Source organism: Salvia miltiorrhiza, chromosome 6, assembly GCF_028751815.1.
Source record: "Salvia miltiorrhiza cultivar Shanhuang (shh) chromosome 6, IMPLAD_Smil_shh, whole genome shotgun sequence".
In the NCBI taxonomy this organism is placed as follows: domain Eukaryota; kingdom Viridiplantae; phylum Streptophyta; class Magnoliopsida; order Lamiales; family Lamiaceae; genus Salvia; species Salvia miltiorrhiza.
In genome coordinates, this window is record NC_080392.1 from 29,817,302 (window position 1) to 29,832,247 (window position 14,946).

The 14,946-nt window shown below is 37.0% G+C and overlaps 1 protein-coding gene across 2 annotated transcripts; it reads left to right on the forward strand.

The window, feature by feature from the left end:
• Positions 1 to 2,138: 2,138 nt before the first annotated feature.
• Positions 2,139 to 5,602, forward strand: LOC130989042 (uncharacterized). 2 transcript variants are annotated; one of them, XM_057913036.1, is made up of 5 exons: positions 2,160 to 2,356; positions 2,740 to 2,888; positions 2,966 to 3,319; positions 3,393 to 3,519; positions 5,274 to 5,602. In XM_057913036.1, the coding sequence occupies exons 2-5, from the start codon at positions 2,753 to 2,755 to the stop codon at positions 5,458 to 5,460; spliced, it is 804 nt and encodes a 267-aa protein (XP_057769019.1). In that variant the 5' UTR covers positions 2,160 to 2,356; positions 2,740 to 2,752; the 3' UTR covers positions 5,461 to 5,602. The 2 variants fall into 2 exon arrangements, with proteins under 2 accessions (XP_057769020.1, XP_057769019.1); XM_057913037.1 differs by having other exon boundaries at positions 2,139 to 2,888.
• Positions 5,603 to 14,946: the final 9,344 nt, after the last annotated feature.

A 14,946-nucleotide genomic window follows, 5' to 3' on the forward strand; every position in this document is an offset into this window, starting at 1 on the left:
AATTCATTGTCTTATTCGCATATCGCGTTGCGTTTAATACTTTACAATAATAAATTATTTTTCATTCAACAATATGTTAAATAGTCATGCGAGCGAAATCCAATCGTACGAATCATTTTACTTTTTTTGTTATTATATTCACTAATTTACTTCAATCTATTAATAATTTTTTTTGTAACGAATAATTATATCGACTTTGTTACATACACTATAGCACTTCATTATCTTTTTGGCATATCGCGTCGCGTTTAATAATTTACAATAATAAATTGTTTTTCATTCAACAATATGTTAAATAGTCTTGCGAGCGAAATCCAATCGTACGAATCATTTTTTTTGTTATTATATTCACTATTTGACTTCAATCAATTAAAAACTTATTGCAAGAGTTGAAATAATGTACATGTTATTTATATTTTTCAATCGATGTCCTATCACATAATCATTTTATTTTGAATTATAACCAAGGATTTATGCGGTTGCCACTACCGAATAAGGTGACAAAGTATCAATCACATTTTGCTCGAAAACTTTATAACATATAGTTGAAGACAATGAATTAGAATATAGTTTTTAAAGTGATAAAATAATAAGAAACAATTATAGTCAAGTTGAATTTATTAATTTAAATATATTATAATAAAGTTTTGTAACTGATATGATATTAACTTAACGGAGTACTATTGTGTGATTAACGAAGTCGAAATAATTATACTCAATAACCTAAAGTTAATAAATTAATTGAAATTAATAAATTAATTTGAAAAAAAAAACATATAAAGCTATTTAATATATAAAATGAGCAAAATACAAGGCTTTATTGTAAATAATTAAACGCGATATGCCAATAAAACAATGAACTGCTATATATAGTGTACGTAACGAAGTCTATATAACTATTGATGTTGTAAAATTATGAGTTATTAATTAATTTAAGTTAAATTAGTGAATATAATATATAAATAAATAGAACAAAGCGCAACGCAACACGATATGCCAATAAGACAATGAACTGCTATAGTGTACGTAACGAAGTCTATATAACATATTGTAAAGTAATTTATTATTGTAAAGTATTAACATATTGTTGAATGAAAAATAATTTATGAGTTATTTAACATATTATTGAATGAAAAATAATTTATTATTGTAAGTATTAAACGCAACGCGATATGCCAATAAGACAATGAACTGCTATAGTGTACGTAACGAAGTCTATATAACTATTGATGTTGTAAAATTATGAGTTATTAATTAATTTAAGTTAAATTAGCTAAATTTGTGGAAACAAATCTAGGATTATTTTCGGAGAATCTCTAAATTAGTGGAAACAACATAATTTTCGAAAAAAAAATTTAAATAAAATTATTCAAAAAAAAATTAATTTTTGAATATAAATAAACAAAATTTCAGAAAAAAAAATTTATTTCGGAAACAATAAAAAAAGAATATTTGGAAACAAAGCTATGATTATTTTTAAAAGAAACCCTAAATATGTGGAAACAAATAAATAAAACATAAATTCAAAATAAAAATAAAAATTTAATCTTCAAAAAAAATATTAATTTCAAAAAAATAATTGCCGGAAATAAATCTAGAATTACTTTAACAAGAAACACAAAATTATTGGTAACAAATCAATAATAATATTTTAAAACAAATAAATAAAAAAATCAGGAATAAAAAATCATATAGACTTCGAAATATATGATTTATATAATTTTAGGAAATAAAAAACCGAAAAATAACGCAACAAAAAAACGATAAATAAGGAAACAGAAAAAAACTTAAATATTAAAACATAATTTTCGAAAAAAATAATTAAGCTTAAAAAAAATACTCCATTAATTTTGAAAATTAATTGAAAGAAGAACCGGCCCCTATTGAAAAGGCAACAAAAACGACAATTAAGCCTAGTCTAATTAAGTAATTAATGGAGGATAATTATGTAATACACCAAAATCATAAAAAACCGGCTTCTCTTAATATTCCTTGAAAACCGCCGGTTCCACCTAGGTGTCTAGACACGTGGCCAAAAATCACTCCTCTAATTAAAAATCTGTATTTAAGTATATTTTAATATTTACACGCAAATTTAACCCTACTATGAAACCGAGGTAAACATAAAGATATTAGCTGTTGGGAGATGAAGCTAGTTTAACAGAGGGGATAATCATGGGAGCCAGACCCTGCTGTCGTTTTTGATGTTGATACCGAAAGAAGTTTCGAGAGAGAGAGAGAGAGAGGGTGCATTCACTGATTAGTTGAATGGATATATATGAGTAGGAACAGTGACAAAAGTCTATTGTTCAATCATCATCGACAGTATAGAATTAATACCACTGAATCTCCACTGGTAAGTAATCATTCGCAGCAAAAAGAGAAGAAAGAGAAACGACCAAAAGAGTTACTTCCAAAGGAGCAATCGTCACACTCTCACGCTCAATAAACCGCCTTAACAATCCAGCATAATTTCCCTTAACAATCGAGCATACATAATTTCTAAACTATTCTTAATTTCTTCAACACTTGATTATTCCCTTAAAAAACACACCTCTCCCTCCTTCGCTCTTTCCATATATCAATATAGAGCAACGTTTTCATTTTGCAAATTTCAAAATTTCGTTACTAGCACTTGTTACTCTAATCTAGGAATTGAAATTTTAATCAAACTCTATTTGTCTCGATCATGTCAAACCTTATACTATCTCATTTATTCTGAGCTACATCCATTGGTAGCGAGAGTGTGAAGATGCGAAGCATGGGCAGCTCGGCCTCGGCGAGGGGCATCGCGGCGATAGTCGGCGTGGGTGCGAAGCTCGGGCGCTCCGTCGCCCGCAAATTCGCGCATGAAGGCTACACCGTGGCCATCCTGGCCCGCGATCTGGGTAAGTGTTTGAGAAAATGAATGTGTGTTTATTGTTTTAGGATAAATGAAGTGAATGGAAGACGTTTATCGACGCAGATAGGCTGTCGAGATTTGCGGACGAGATAGCTCGGGAGGAGAAGGCGCAAGTGTTCGCCATCAGAATCGACTGTTCAGAGTCTCGGAGCATAAAGGAGGCGTTCGAGGGCGTGCTCTCTCTGGGCTTCGTGGAGGTGCTCGTCTACAACGCGTACCACCCGGTGTCGTGGAGCCCCACCGCCTTCGCCGACGTCCGCCTCGACGGCTTCGAGAAGTCGCTCGCCGTCGCCTCCGTCGGCGCCTTCCACTGCGCCCAGCAGGTCATCCCGGGGATGGTGGAGAGAGGGAGGGGAACCATCCTCTTCACCGGCTGCGCGGCCTCGCTTAACGGCATTGCCGGTTATCCCGACTTATGTAATCCATTATTATATTAATTTGTTTATACTTAATTACTTAACTACATCTAATCTAGCTAATTAATAAATAGGTTGTGGCAAATTTGCAATGAGGGCGCTATCGCAATGCCTGGCGCGAGAGTTCCAGCCACTAGGAGTACATGTAGCTCATGTCATCATCGACGGCCTCATCGGCGCACCTGCACCGCCACCACCTAGGTTTGCCACCTCTCTATTTAATTTCTTTTATTCTCTATTTATTACTTTCTTTGTCTCACTGTACTTCTTTAATTTTGGGGACGATTATTATAAATAAGAGTGATTAAAAGATAAAATTAATAAAATAAAGTGAGTTATTATTAAAAATAAGAAGGAAGTAATTTTAACTTCCTAGATATATGATTCAAGTAAAATGTTAGATGAATCTTCTTTATAAGTTTTTCTTTGTTTGATTAACTGAGTAATAATTTTATCAGATCAACACTTTCTATCCCTATTTTTAGTATACCATTCGTGTCAAATTTTGATTCTTGTATTTTAATTTTACTTTATAGTACTATTTTTTTTATTAGAATTGGTTGTTCGATGTTTAAGTTAATAATTTTTTTTCGAGAGGTTAAGTTAATAATTTATTATTGAAGTAAGATGTTTCTAATAAAATAATTCTGATATTTAAGCATAATAAAAAGCAATCTCTAAATATCTTTTTTGTTTTTATAAAATGATTTACTAAAATTAATAATGAAAGTGAGGAAATATGATATAATGATGATAATGATGGAGAATGTGCGTCAAATGACTGCCTGCCAGTCACCAGCTAGCACTTTGAAAGATTCTTGTTTTTAAGGGATCCTTGGAATCTTTGTAACTTTTCACTTAACAACTTGCACATGCTCTTTTTCACCAAGTAGCTAGAAATGCATATTATTATTATTATTATTATTATTATTATTATTATTATTTTTTTTTTTTTTATTCTTGTGTAACAAAGGTATTTACTACTAGTGTTATGCAACTTTCTGGATAACACTGCATGTGATGTGATCCTAGTAACAGATTCAAGACATGCATGCTTTTATTTTTAGGTATATCATATATGGACGAAATTCATTACTAACGCAGTAACGCTGCGCTAGCGTCTTAAATGTATCTATATAGTAATATCGAGAGCTAGGTATTTTTAATATTTAGTTGATGAAATAAATGGTCCAAAGTTAGATTTGACATTATGTCCAACAAATTGAAGAAAATGAGGATGATGGATTGAAGAAATGCCACGTTCCGAGAGAACGTATTATCCTAAAATGTTGATATTCTGACATGTGTTCTCTTATATACTTTATTCATTCCACTAAACATGACTCACTTTTCATTTTGGATCGTCTCACTAAAAATAATTAATTTTCATAAAAGGTATTTCCTCCGTTCCTAAACATTGTGATCTTATTATCATATCGAGACGTCACTAAAAATTATGATATTTTCTTATTTAGAATGATCCCACAAATTTTCCTTCTCAATATTTATAAAAAGAAGTGAAATTCAATCTCCACTAAAATATACTCCCTTCGTTCCATTTGTATTGTTCCCTTACTTTTGAGCACGAAGATTAAGAAAGCCTATATTTGTGAGTTAACTAGGTGGAGTGCTTTACTTTCGCCCACTTAGGAGTTCTTATTTTTGTTATTTTAAAAAAGGGGCTAATATAATTGGGATAGTTCAAAATGACAAGGGAGTCAATATAAATGGGACGGACGAAGTAATTATCATATTTTTTTTTTAAATTGTGCTATTTTTATTAGGTCACGTTTTCAGGGACGAATGAAGTAATATTTAATTCTTAAAGAGATTAATATTATTATTTTTATTTAATTTATATATATTTTAAATTTTTGTATAAAAAAGAAGTGAATTATGTTTAATGGAAGGGGAGGGTAGTATTTAAATATGATTGGAAAATTGGAATGGCGCAGGGGCTCGGTGTCATCAAGTCCACAGCAGAGCCAGAGATGGGCAGCGTCGAGTTCGGTGGAAGGAGAGAAGGGGCTGATCTTGATGGACCCTGACGTGGTGGCTCAGACCTATTGGCAGTTGCACATTCAGGACAGGTCCACGTGGACCCAAGAGATCGACCTTCGCCCTGGCGGCCCAACCCAATAACATCATCATATAATCATCAAAATCACTATCAAACAATTTCATTATCCAAATTCATCCTCTGTAATTTCAATTTTTTATCCTCGGTTGCTAGTGACGCGTATTTAATTGTGAAATAAAATTTTTATTTTTTATTTGTTTCTAAGTTTGGGTAGCATGCAATATTTCTTTTTTTTTTTTGAGCGAAGCATGCAATATTGTAAAGGAGGAAAGTGGGCGGACTAAATAAGGACTCGTGTTCAAATACAGTACACTCAAATTCTGATTCCACTTTTTGACCACATTTGCCTTTTGTGGGTTGCAATTATTGGCTGGATCCCCACAACGGTCCCCCTAAGTCTTAAATTCTCATCAAATGTATATGTATCATGTTTTTTGCACTATGTAAATATAAAAGGAAAGAATAAACGGTTGAAAAATAATACTATTCATATTTTTTGCAGGGTGCAAGCAAACCCCAAAAATGTATTTTATGTTCCTTTTTACTGGAGTCAAATTTCAATTTGGATTCTCTATTGTCTTGAGTGTAATATTTTATTGTGTTTATGGATGATTGCGATATGATAATACCAAAGATTTAGTGTATACGGAGTATTTGGTATTTATATTTGGAAATATTGTGATTAATAAAATTAAAATAATTAATACAGAAAAGGTGAAATATTTTATCTATTTAAGTGTTTGATAGGTAATAATAGAAATCAAGATATCTATAGGTATTTAGTATAATAAAATTAAGTAAATTACAATTTCAACTTTACTGCTGAAATAGAAATTTTATTGAAGAAAAAAATACGAAACCCTTGAAAGCATAGAGCGCAGACTAAGGGGAGAGCCGTCAAAAAGAGTACTCAAACAAAACAAAAAACGAAAAAACAACAAGACAAAACGAAGCGGGAAGGGGCGGAGGATCAACCTCAAAAGGCTCCGGCCGAACCATTGCCCCAAGGATAACAGGCCCCCAAAACCCGAAACAAGGACCCAAGAGCGAAAAACACAGAAAAAAACCAACAACCGAACAACTAAACAGCTGAAGAAAGGAAACGTCAAACAAACAAACGCCCAAGTCACAGAGGCCAAGCACCAACTCCATAGAAGCAGGAGGCAGAAACACCAAAAACAAACAAAGAACCCCAATGTAACACCCTAATCTAATTAAGGAGTTAAATAAAACTTTAAAATAAATATTTAATGCGGAGGTCTTTAAAAAAAATTTAAATCAACTTTTAAAAATAAATATTATGGGGAAAACAATTTAAGGAAAATAAATCCTTAAATGAAATAAACTTTTAAAACGATTTAAAAGAAATCAAGTTTTTAATAATATATTCAAATACTATCTTTGATTTAAAATCGACAATCAACATCCTGTCCCAAAGCATGACATATAGATGTCATGAAAATATTTAACTATTAAGTAAAACTTTAAATACTTGAATTAGTTGAAAATCAAATCAACTACTTGATAAATGACTTGATGTGCCCATTCGACCTTCCACGCGTCTCCAACGTCAAAATACCTGAAATGTTTAGTATGAGATGAGCATACAAAATATACTCAGTGTGGAAAACATGCAATCATTGTCCACGTTAATAAAATGGTCAACACATATGCACTGCACTGTACTGATAACTGAAATTCGCACGGTGGCATACCAAGGACTTTAATGTCCTGGACCCATTGAGCGGGCCCCTGGCGAATAGGTTGCAACCTTAACTGTAACATGTAATCGCATTGTGGCATACCAAGGACGGTGAAGTCCTGGACCCATTGAGCGGGCCCTTAGCGATATAACTGAATTTACAACACATATGGCAAACACATAATATTAAAATGGACAAAGATTAACCACAGCATGTATTGAAATAAATCCCACACCTGAAACTTGAACTTGATAACTGACTGGAATAGTTCAATGAAAAGTTACGTCCTAGTCGCGCAGCACCTAGTCAGATAAATTTAAATAATAACATAAGGGCCTAATTGAATTTTACAAACTAATTTAATACAATTAAACTTTAGAAATAATTTAATTAAAACTAAGAATTTCTTTATAAAATCTTTATAATTAACAAATAATTAAAAATTGTTCTTACTGTTAAATTCCCAAATAAAGTCAAGCTTATCTTTAATTAATAACCTCGGCCCAATTACCCAAAATTCAAGAATTTTAGCCCATCAATAAACTAAAACTTAAGCCCCAACTAGTCCAATTTAATAAATAAATGAAGGCCCAAATGAAGTAACCCATCAACTAAAGGCCCAATCTATTTTCTCTCTTAATCTTACTCTTCCTCCCTCTCTATATTAATACACACACGCACACCACAACACAACACATACCCCCCCACACACACATTCAGCACACACAAACTCACGCGCATACACTCAGCACAAACCCCTTCCCCTCTTTTCTATTGCACGCCGCCAACCACCGGCCGCCGCCGCCTCGCTGGCGGACAGCAGTTGCGGCGCCTCCTTTTCCTCCCTTCTCCAGATCCGGCGCCGCCTTCCATCCACTTCTCTTGCTCTCTTCTCAAAACGGCCAGCAGCTACCCCTGCCGCCGCCGCTCCTCTGTTCCCTCCTCGCCGGCCGCCGTGGCGCAGGCAGCGCCCGGCGGCGCCCTCCAGCCGGCCCTTTCGCCTTTCCGGCGGCAATAGTTTTCACCAACAATTTTTCGTCTCCACTCTCCTTCTATATTTCTAATTTCTTTTTATTCCTTCTTTTTCTTTTGATTATTACAGAAAAATAAAATGATTATGCATCTGCCATGGACTCTATTATGCTGTGTTAGAGGTGGCCAAAAAAACCGGAACCGGGAACCGAACCGGAAAATCGGACCGTTCGGGACGATTCTGGAACCGGAACCGTGATACACGGTTTCGAACCGGAACTAAAACCGTGCTCGACCGGTTCGATTACGGTTCCGATTTCTCAAACCGCCGGTTCTCGGTTCCGAACTGGAACCGGAACCGGGAACTGGGAACCGGGTTGGAACCGTGCCAGAACCGCCTTGGAACCGTGAACCGAAGGTTCCACGGTTAGAACCGGGAACCGTGGAACCGTGCCTAGAACCACCTTTTAATTTTAGTTATTTGGTCAAATAATTATTGTCGTAAGAAAAAAATAACAATTGATATGAATAAATGTAATATTTTTAGAAAAGATGAAATAATTGGAAAAAAAGAAAAAATATATAAAATTCTATGAAATTAGCATATAATCATTTAGCTAAAAGAATACCATGTACAACTATGACTAGGACCATAGTTAAATTAGCTAGAAGATATAAAATTCAATTGCGAAGTGTTTTGACTATTTTACCACATAGAGTTTCTGTGTGCTCTGATATTTGGACATGTGCATTTCAACATAATTCTTATATGGGTATGACTGTGCATTGGGTTGATTTGCAATGGAATTTGAACAAACGTGTTATTGCTTTCAAAAAATTTAATTGTGCGCATACCGCTGAAAATATTGCTCTTATTATCTTGAAAATAAATGGGATGATTTGTTCGTGGAGTACCCCATATCCACCACCGAAGGCGATACCACCGATGCGAGCGAGTCATCTCAATGCACTGAAGGCGAAGACTTCGACGACGACTTCGACTTCGACATGTAGAAGACTTCATGATTATACGGTGTCACCAAAGGTAAGACGAAGGTAAGAGAACTACGTGTACTTTGATTCCTTCGGGATACGTAAGCAACTCAATTATAACTTAAATGTTATAATTAAGCTCAAGTTCTATTTCCTTTATTTCTTTTTTTCCCCAATTAAAAGTTGTAAACTAAATTGCCTTAATTTTATTTTAGCATTCAAATGTTGTAATTTGTAAATTTTATTTACAAGAGTTGTAAGGTATAACTTTGAATTATAAGTTCAATTTAGAAAATAATGTATATGAACTTTATATTTTCTTGTGTCATTTATTTTATTAAAGCAAATTTCATTAAATTTTACACAACAATACATAAAATAATAAAAATTACATTAAAAAAAAATGGACGGTTCTAACGGTTCGAACCGGAACCGGAACCGCCGGTTCACAGTTCGGAACTGAAACCGTGAGGGTTATTTTTTGATTCGGTTCCGGTTCCAGTTTTTGGAACCGAGAACCGGCGGTTCCGGTTCCGGTTCGAACCGGGAACCGAACCGTGGCCACCTCTATGTTGCGTTTAAAAAAAAACAGGATTTTGTGGGAGTTTCGTTTTTGCCTAAAATAGAATAACTGATATACTGAAATGAAACTACAGAAATAATTAAAGTTACCAATTGAAATTCTGCAGTAGAAAGAAACAGGATAAGGATAAGTTATGTGGTGAATGGAGCAGAAATAGAAGTCTGAGTTTCGTTGGGTTTTGCTGGAGTTTTGTGAAGTAAATGAACTATATATAAGCTGAATTTCTTGCTGCACAAGATTGAGTGCTGCACAAGAATAAGTAAAAATAATAGTATGTGGTACACAAAATTTCAAAAAATGCTGACTGAAGAGGAAACATAAACTTGGGCGAGAAGAATTAGAATTAGGAATTGTGGCTGAAAATGAAAACATATTGTGGCTGAGGAAGAAGACACGTAATTGCTATCTCAAATTAGGAATCAACAAAAGAATTAATGCTCTAGTCTACTAAAAATGTATGGGCTTTTATTAAACTCTAGCCCAACATATAAGAATTGGGAAAATGTTCTATTCATAACCCAAAATTAATTATAAGGCCAATTATAAATAGGCTCATATATATAATTTTTATTTAGGCCCAAATTTATATAACAATATTTGAGAATATAAATTTCTGTTTCTATAGGTATAACCTATAGTTCAAAGTCATATATCTTACTAGGGGCGCGACTAGACAATTTCATAAACTTGACATATAATAAAATTTCAAATGAATTGATCATTTAAATGCTGCTCAAGGACTGAAATTTGAAATAATTTAAAATAAATAATTTTTACATGGATGATTTGGTTTCGGGCTGTCACAACCCTACCCACTAAAAGAAAATTTCGTCCTTGAAATTTAACTTACTTGGTTCTAAATAGGGATAACGAGTTAAGATTTCTTCTAGGTGTTCCCAGATAACTTTATAAGGTCCATGTCAATTTGACTCATGGTATTTTCTCGGCCTTGTAAAACATGCACCTAATATAACTATTGACTCTTCTTCGTATATGAGATCTTTGCTGATTTTGTCGCGGCCGCGCCCGCTAGGGATAGCGAACTCGGGGAAATCGCGACGAGGGGAGGGGATTTAGGAGCGGGATTAGAAAGGGGCATATCTAACCTTTCGATGACTCAACATTATATAAGACAATAACCGGAATGACTAAATATTAATCAAGGGCCGAAAAGGGGCCGTACATAATTATCCGAGGGGGGGTACTTGAAGAGTTTGAAAACATTGTTGAATAGTACATATTGTTTGACGAATATCAAGATATCTAGCAAATCAGTGTATGCAGCGGAATAACAATAACTCGGGCATATGTATGAAGACATATACCCTGCTCTGATGTACTCGTCCTAGCTCGACAAAAGCTCCGCTTGCACACCACATTCCCGATCATCGCTCAACCTGCACATTTAGAAATACATGCAGGGCTAAGTACGAAGGTACTTAGTGGACACATGCCGAAATATACATACATACAAACATTTTATTGTCAAGCCTTTCAATAGTAGTAAGATACGAGGGTTTTTCTTTAAAGACTCGTATTTACCAAAATATCATTTCTTTCATAAATAACCTGGGCAGGCATTTTAACATCATTAATCACCATATCAGTAACTCGTGCCGAGAGGTAGGCCTCCCTCTACGGACACTGTGATCGGCCAACCCGCTAGATGACTCACGATCACAAGGGTGTACACTAATTCCGAAGGGATTTGCGGTCCCATCCAGAATCCGAATTCGATTAGCATCAGATAGGTAATTAACAACAAAACACAAAGCATTTAGGCATTGACAATATCATTCAAAAATCTTAAGCATAAAAATTGTAACAGTTCTATAATATGGTTTTAGTTTATACGTAAGAAAGCCTCACCTGGTAGTGGTGACTCACGTCTAAGCCTTAAACTCTTTGCGTTCAACCTTAATTGAAAAGAATAACGCAAGGTCTTAGACCGTGGAAAATCTAAGATAAATGAGGATGCGTAATGAAATTATGCATGGCTCATATTCTGTTTATTAGACTAGGGTGATACTAAGGGAAATCTTATCTCTAGTCCTTGTTATTAAAGCAATTAAACCATCTAGGTTTCGTCTCGTGAGATCTAGTAATTACTATATTGATTTGCTCTCTTAAGGGTGTCCTAATTTGCTAATTTAATAACAAACTCCCTTCGTGAGTAAAGGAAAAGAAATGAAACTCAAAACACCCTAAGTTCTTTCTCTCTCTATCTCACGTCTGCTCTGCCTCATTGTTCTCTGCTCTGGAAAGTCAGCTCTGGCTGTTTGGTCAGTTCTGGCGATTTTAGCTTTGGAAAGTCAGCTCTGGCCTTTGGGTCTGCTCTGGTGAATTTAGCTCTGGAAAGTCAGCTCTGGCCTCTGAAAGTCAGCTCTGGCCTTTTGGTCAGCTCTGGCAAATTTTAGCTCTGGAAAGTCAGCTCTGGCCTCTGGAAAGTCAGCTCTGGCCTTTTGGTCAGCTCTGGCGAATTTAGCTCTGGAAGTCAGCTCTGGCCTCTGGAAAGTCAGCTCTGACCTTTTGGTCAGCTCTGGCCTCCGAAAGTCAGCTCTGGTGACTTAGCTCTGGAACGTCAGCTCTGGCTTCTAAAGTCAGCTCTGGCGAGTTAGTTCTGACGGTTGAAGTCAGCTCTGGGTGTTCGGCTCTGCTCTGGTCAGCTCTGCTCTGGCGTTTTCCAGCTCTGATCTAGAACTTCCAGCTCTGCTCTGGTGTTTCCAGCTCTGCTCTGGAAATTTCAGCTCTGCTCTGGCATTTTCTAGCTCTGCTCTGGCATTTCCAGTTCTGCTCTGGCATTTCCAACTCTGCTATGGCATTTTCTACTCTGCTCTGGCATTTCCAGTTCTGCTCTGGCATTTCCAACTCTGCTCTGGCATTTTCTACTCTGCTCTGGCATTTTCTGGGCAGAACGACGAGGGTTTCCAGTTTCCAAAACTAGGGTTCTTCGTCCTTTCTTGCCTCGATTCTCACTCGTACGTCGGCCCTAATCTATTCCTATGTGAGCATGCTGTGCTTGTTCAAGTTCATCTACGTTTAAAGCCTAAAGTTCTCGTCGTTTAATCAAAGTTTCAAGCTGTGGGTTCTACCGGAAAAGTGACCTAACATGCTTCTAGTGTTCGTGTTTTTCATGCTGAAAAGAGTAGTATTAGAGGTCGAGAGTTACCTTGTTGTTGCGCGCTTTGGTCGGACAAGCACGATGGATCCTCGCTTCTTCGATCATCGAGGTTCAAACTTGAAAGTGCAGCAAGGGCTTCGGTCTAATCTTCTCCGTGGAAGGCGTCGAGAGAGAGGAATGGAGCTCTTGCTGTTGCTGCTGGATTTTCAGAGTGCCGAAGGGAGAAGGGGTGGCACAAAGGAGTGAAGGGGAGTTTAAATAGGTGTTTGGCTGGTGCACTCGAGTGCCTAAGGGGGAGGGCTTTGGCTGTTAGCCCTGTCATGCGTGGAGTAGGGGAGGCGTTTCAGCTGCTCGCCCAATGGGAGGAGCTGCTGCTGCTCTGCTGCTGCTGTTGCTGCCGTGCTGTGGAGGTGGCGTGCGGCTCTTCGGCTGCTGCCCAATGGGAGGAGCTGCAGCTGGCGTGGTCTTGGCTGGTTGGGCAGCGCTGGCGTGGAAGTTGAGGGGGCGCTGCTGCTGTGTAGGGCTGCAAGGACAGCCTAGTCTACTCGGCTGTGGTTGGGCAGCGCTGGCGTGTGGAAGGGCGAGGCCCTTCGGCTGCCCAGCCCAAGGCTGCTGCCGTGGCTGCTGCTACTCTGGCGTGGAGGTGGCGTGCGGCCCTTCGGCTGCTCGCCCAATGGGGGCTGCTGCCGTGGCCGTTGCCCACCTCATCCTCCTTCTTTCCTTTCTAATCCTAGGTGTAGCCGAAGTAGAGAGGTAGAGAGGTGTAGAGTGGTGTGATGTGGCTTAAGTGAACGATCTAAATAAAAACCTCTCAGTGTTGGTTCTCCGAAATAGAGAAACGGGTTTCGTTTTTGCTAAACGATAAAGCTAAATTAAATCCGTGGATTTAATGCGTTCGTTATTCTAATACTTAAATTAAATCCGTGGATTTAATTATCCTCAAAGTCGGAATTAATTCACGACTTGGTAAATCATGCGAAGATAAAGTCCATCTTGATAAATAACACAACTTAGCTAAGTTGGTTATAACTCGGATTAATCATTCATGAACTCAAAGATTCTCATCGCGGTCTTAAACGCGCGAAAATAAATAAAGCATACTGTTAGCTAAGTGACTTTGTCACCGAGATTCATAAATTCAGAAACATAATAGAAAACATAAAACTTCAATTACTGGCAGATAGGTAATTAAACACACAATACTGTAATTAAAAATACTGATAAAAGAGTGGGTTACTACATCCTACCCCTCTTACAAAAATTTCGTCCCGAAATTTGCATATCTATGTAAAAAGGTCTGGGTATTTTTCTTTCATTTGGTCCTCTAGTTCCCATGTTGCCTCTTCAGGTCCATGGTGTCTCCATAAAATTTTGACTGACGTGATCGATTTATTCCTCAACTATTGCACCTTTCGGTCCAAGATAGCTTCCGGTCTTTCCTCGTACGTCAGGTCTGGGTTAAGAATCATTTCCTCTTGGTGGATCACGTGTTTGGGGTCAAACACGTACCGTCTCAACTGTGATACATGGAACACATTGTGGATGTTTCCAAAGTTAGGTGGCAGTGCCAACCTATATGCTACGGGGCCTATTCTTTCAAGGATTTCATAAGGTCCTACAAAACGAGGTCTTAACTTACCCTTAACACCGAATCTAACGATCCCTTTCGAGGGTGACACTTTAAGGAAAACCTTGTCTCCAATTTGAAATTGTAGTTCGGTTCGTCGGGTATCAGCGTAAGACTTCTGTCTGTCCTGGGCTTCTTTAATCCTTGCTCTAATCTGGCGGATGGTCTCGATCATTTCGCTTACTGCATTTGGCCCAAGGATTTTTCTTTCACCCACTTCATCTCAGTAAAGTGGTGATCTACACTTCCTTCCATAAAGCGCCTCGTAAGGTGCCATCTCAATGGTCGCCTGGTAACTGTTGTTGTAGGCGAATTCGATCAGTGGCAGCACTGATTCCCAACTTACTCCTCGGTCTAGCACTACTGTCCGCAACATGTCTTCAAGGGTCTGAATTGTCCTTTCCGATTGTCCATCTGTTTGAGGATGAAAAGCGGTGCTAAAGTTCAATCGTGTTCCTAACTCTTTCTGCAAGCTGATCCAAAATCTAGAAGTAAATTTTGAATCTCTATCCGAGGTGATGGATATTGGTATCCCATGAAGCCGTACAA

Bases quoted from the DNA above. Each gene is read 5' to 3' on its own strand.
- LOC130989042 (XM_057913037.1), top strand. From the start codon at position 2,753: ATGCGAAGCATGGGCAGCTCGGCCTCGGCGAGGGGCATCGCGGCGATA. The intron at 3,320-3,392 runs GTAATCCATTAT...ATTAATAAATAG, and splicing joins TGCCGGTTATCCCGACTTAT to GTTGTGGCAAATTTGCAATG. The intron at 3,520-5,273 runs GTTTGCCACCTC...GGAATGGCGCAG, and splicing joins CCTGCACCGCCACCACCTAG to GGGCTCGGTGTCATCAAGTC.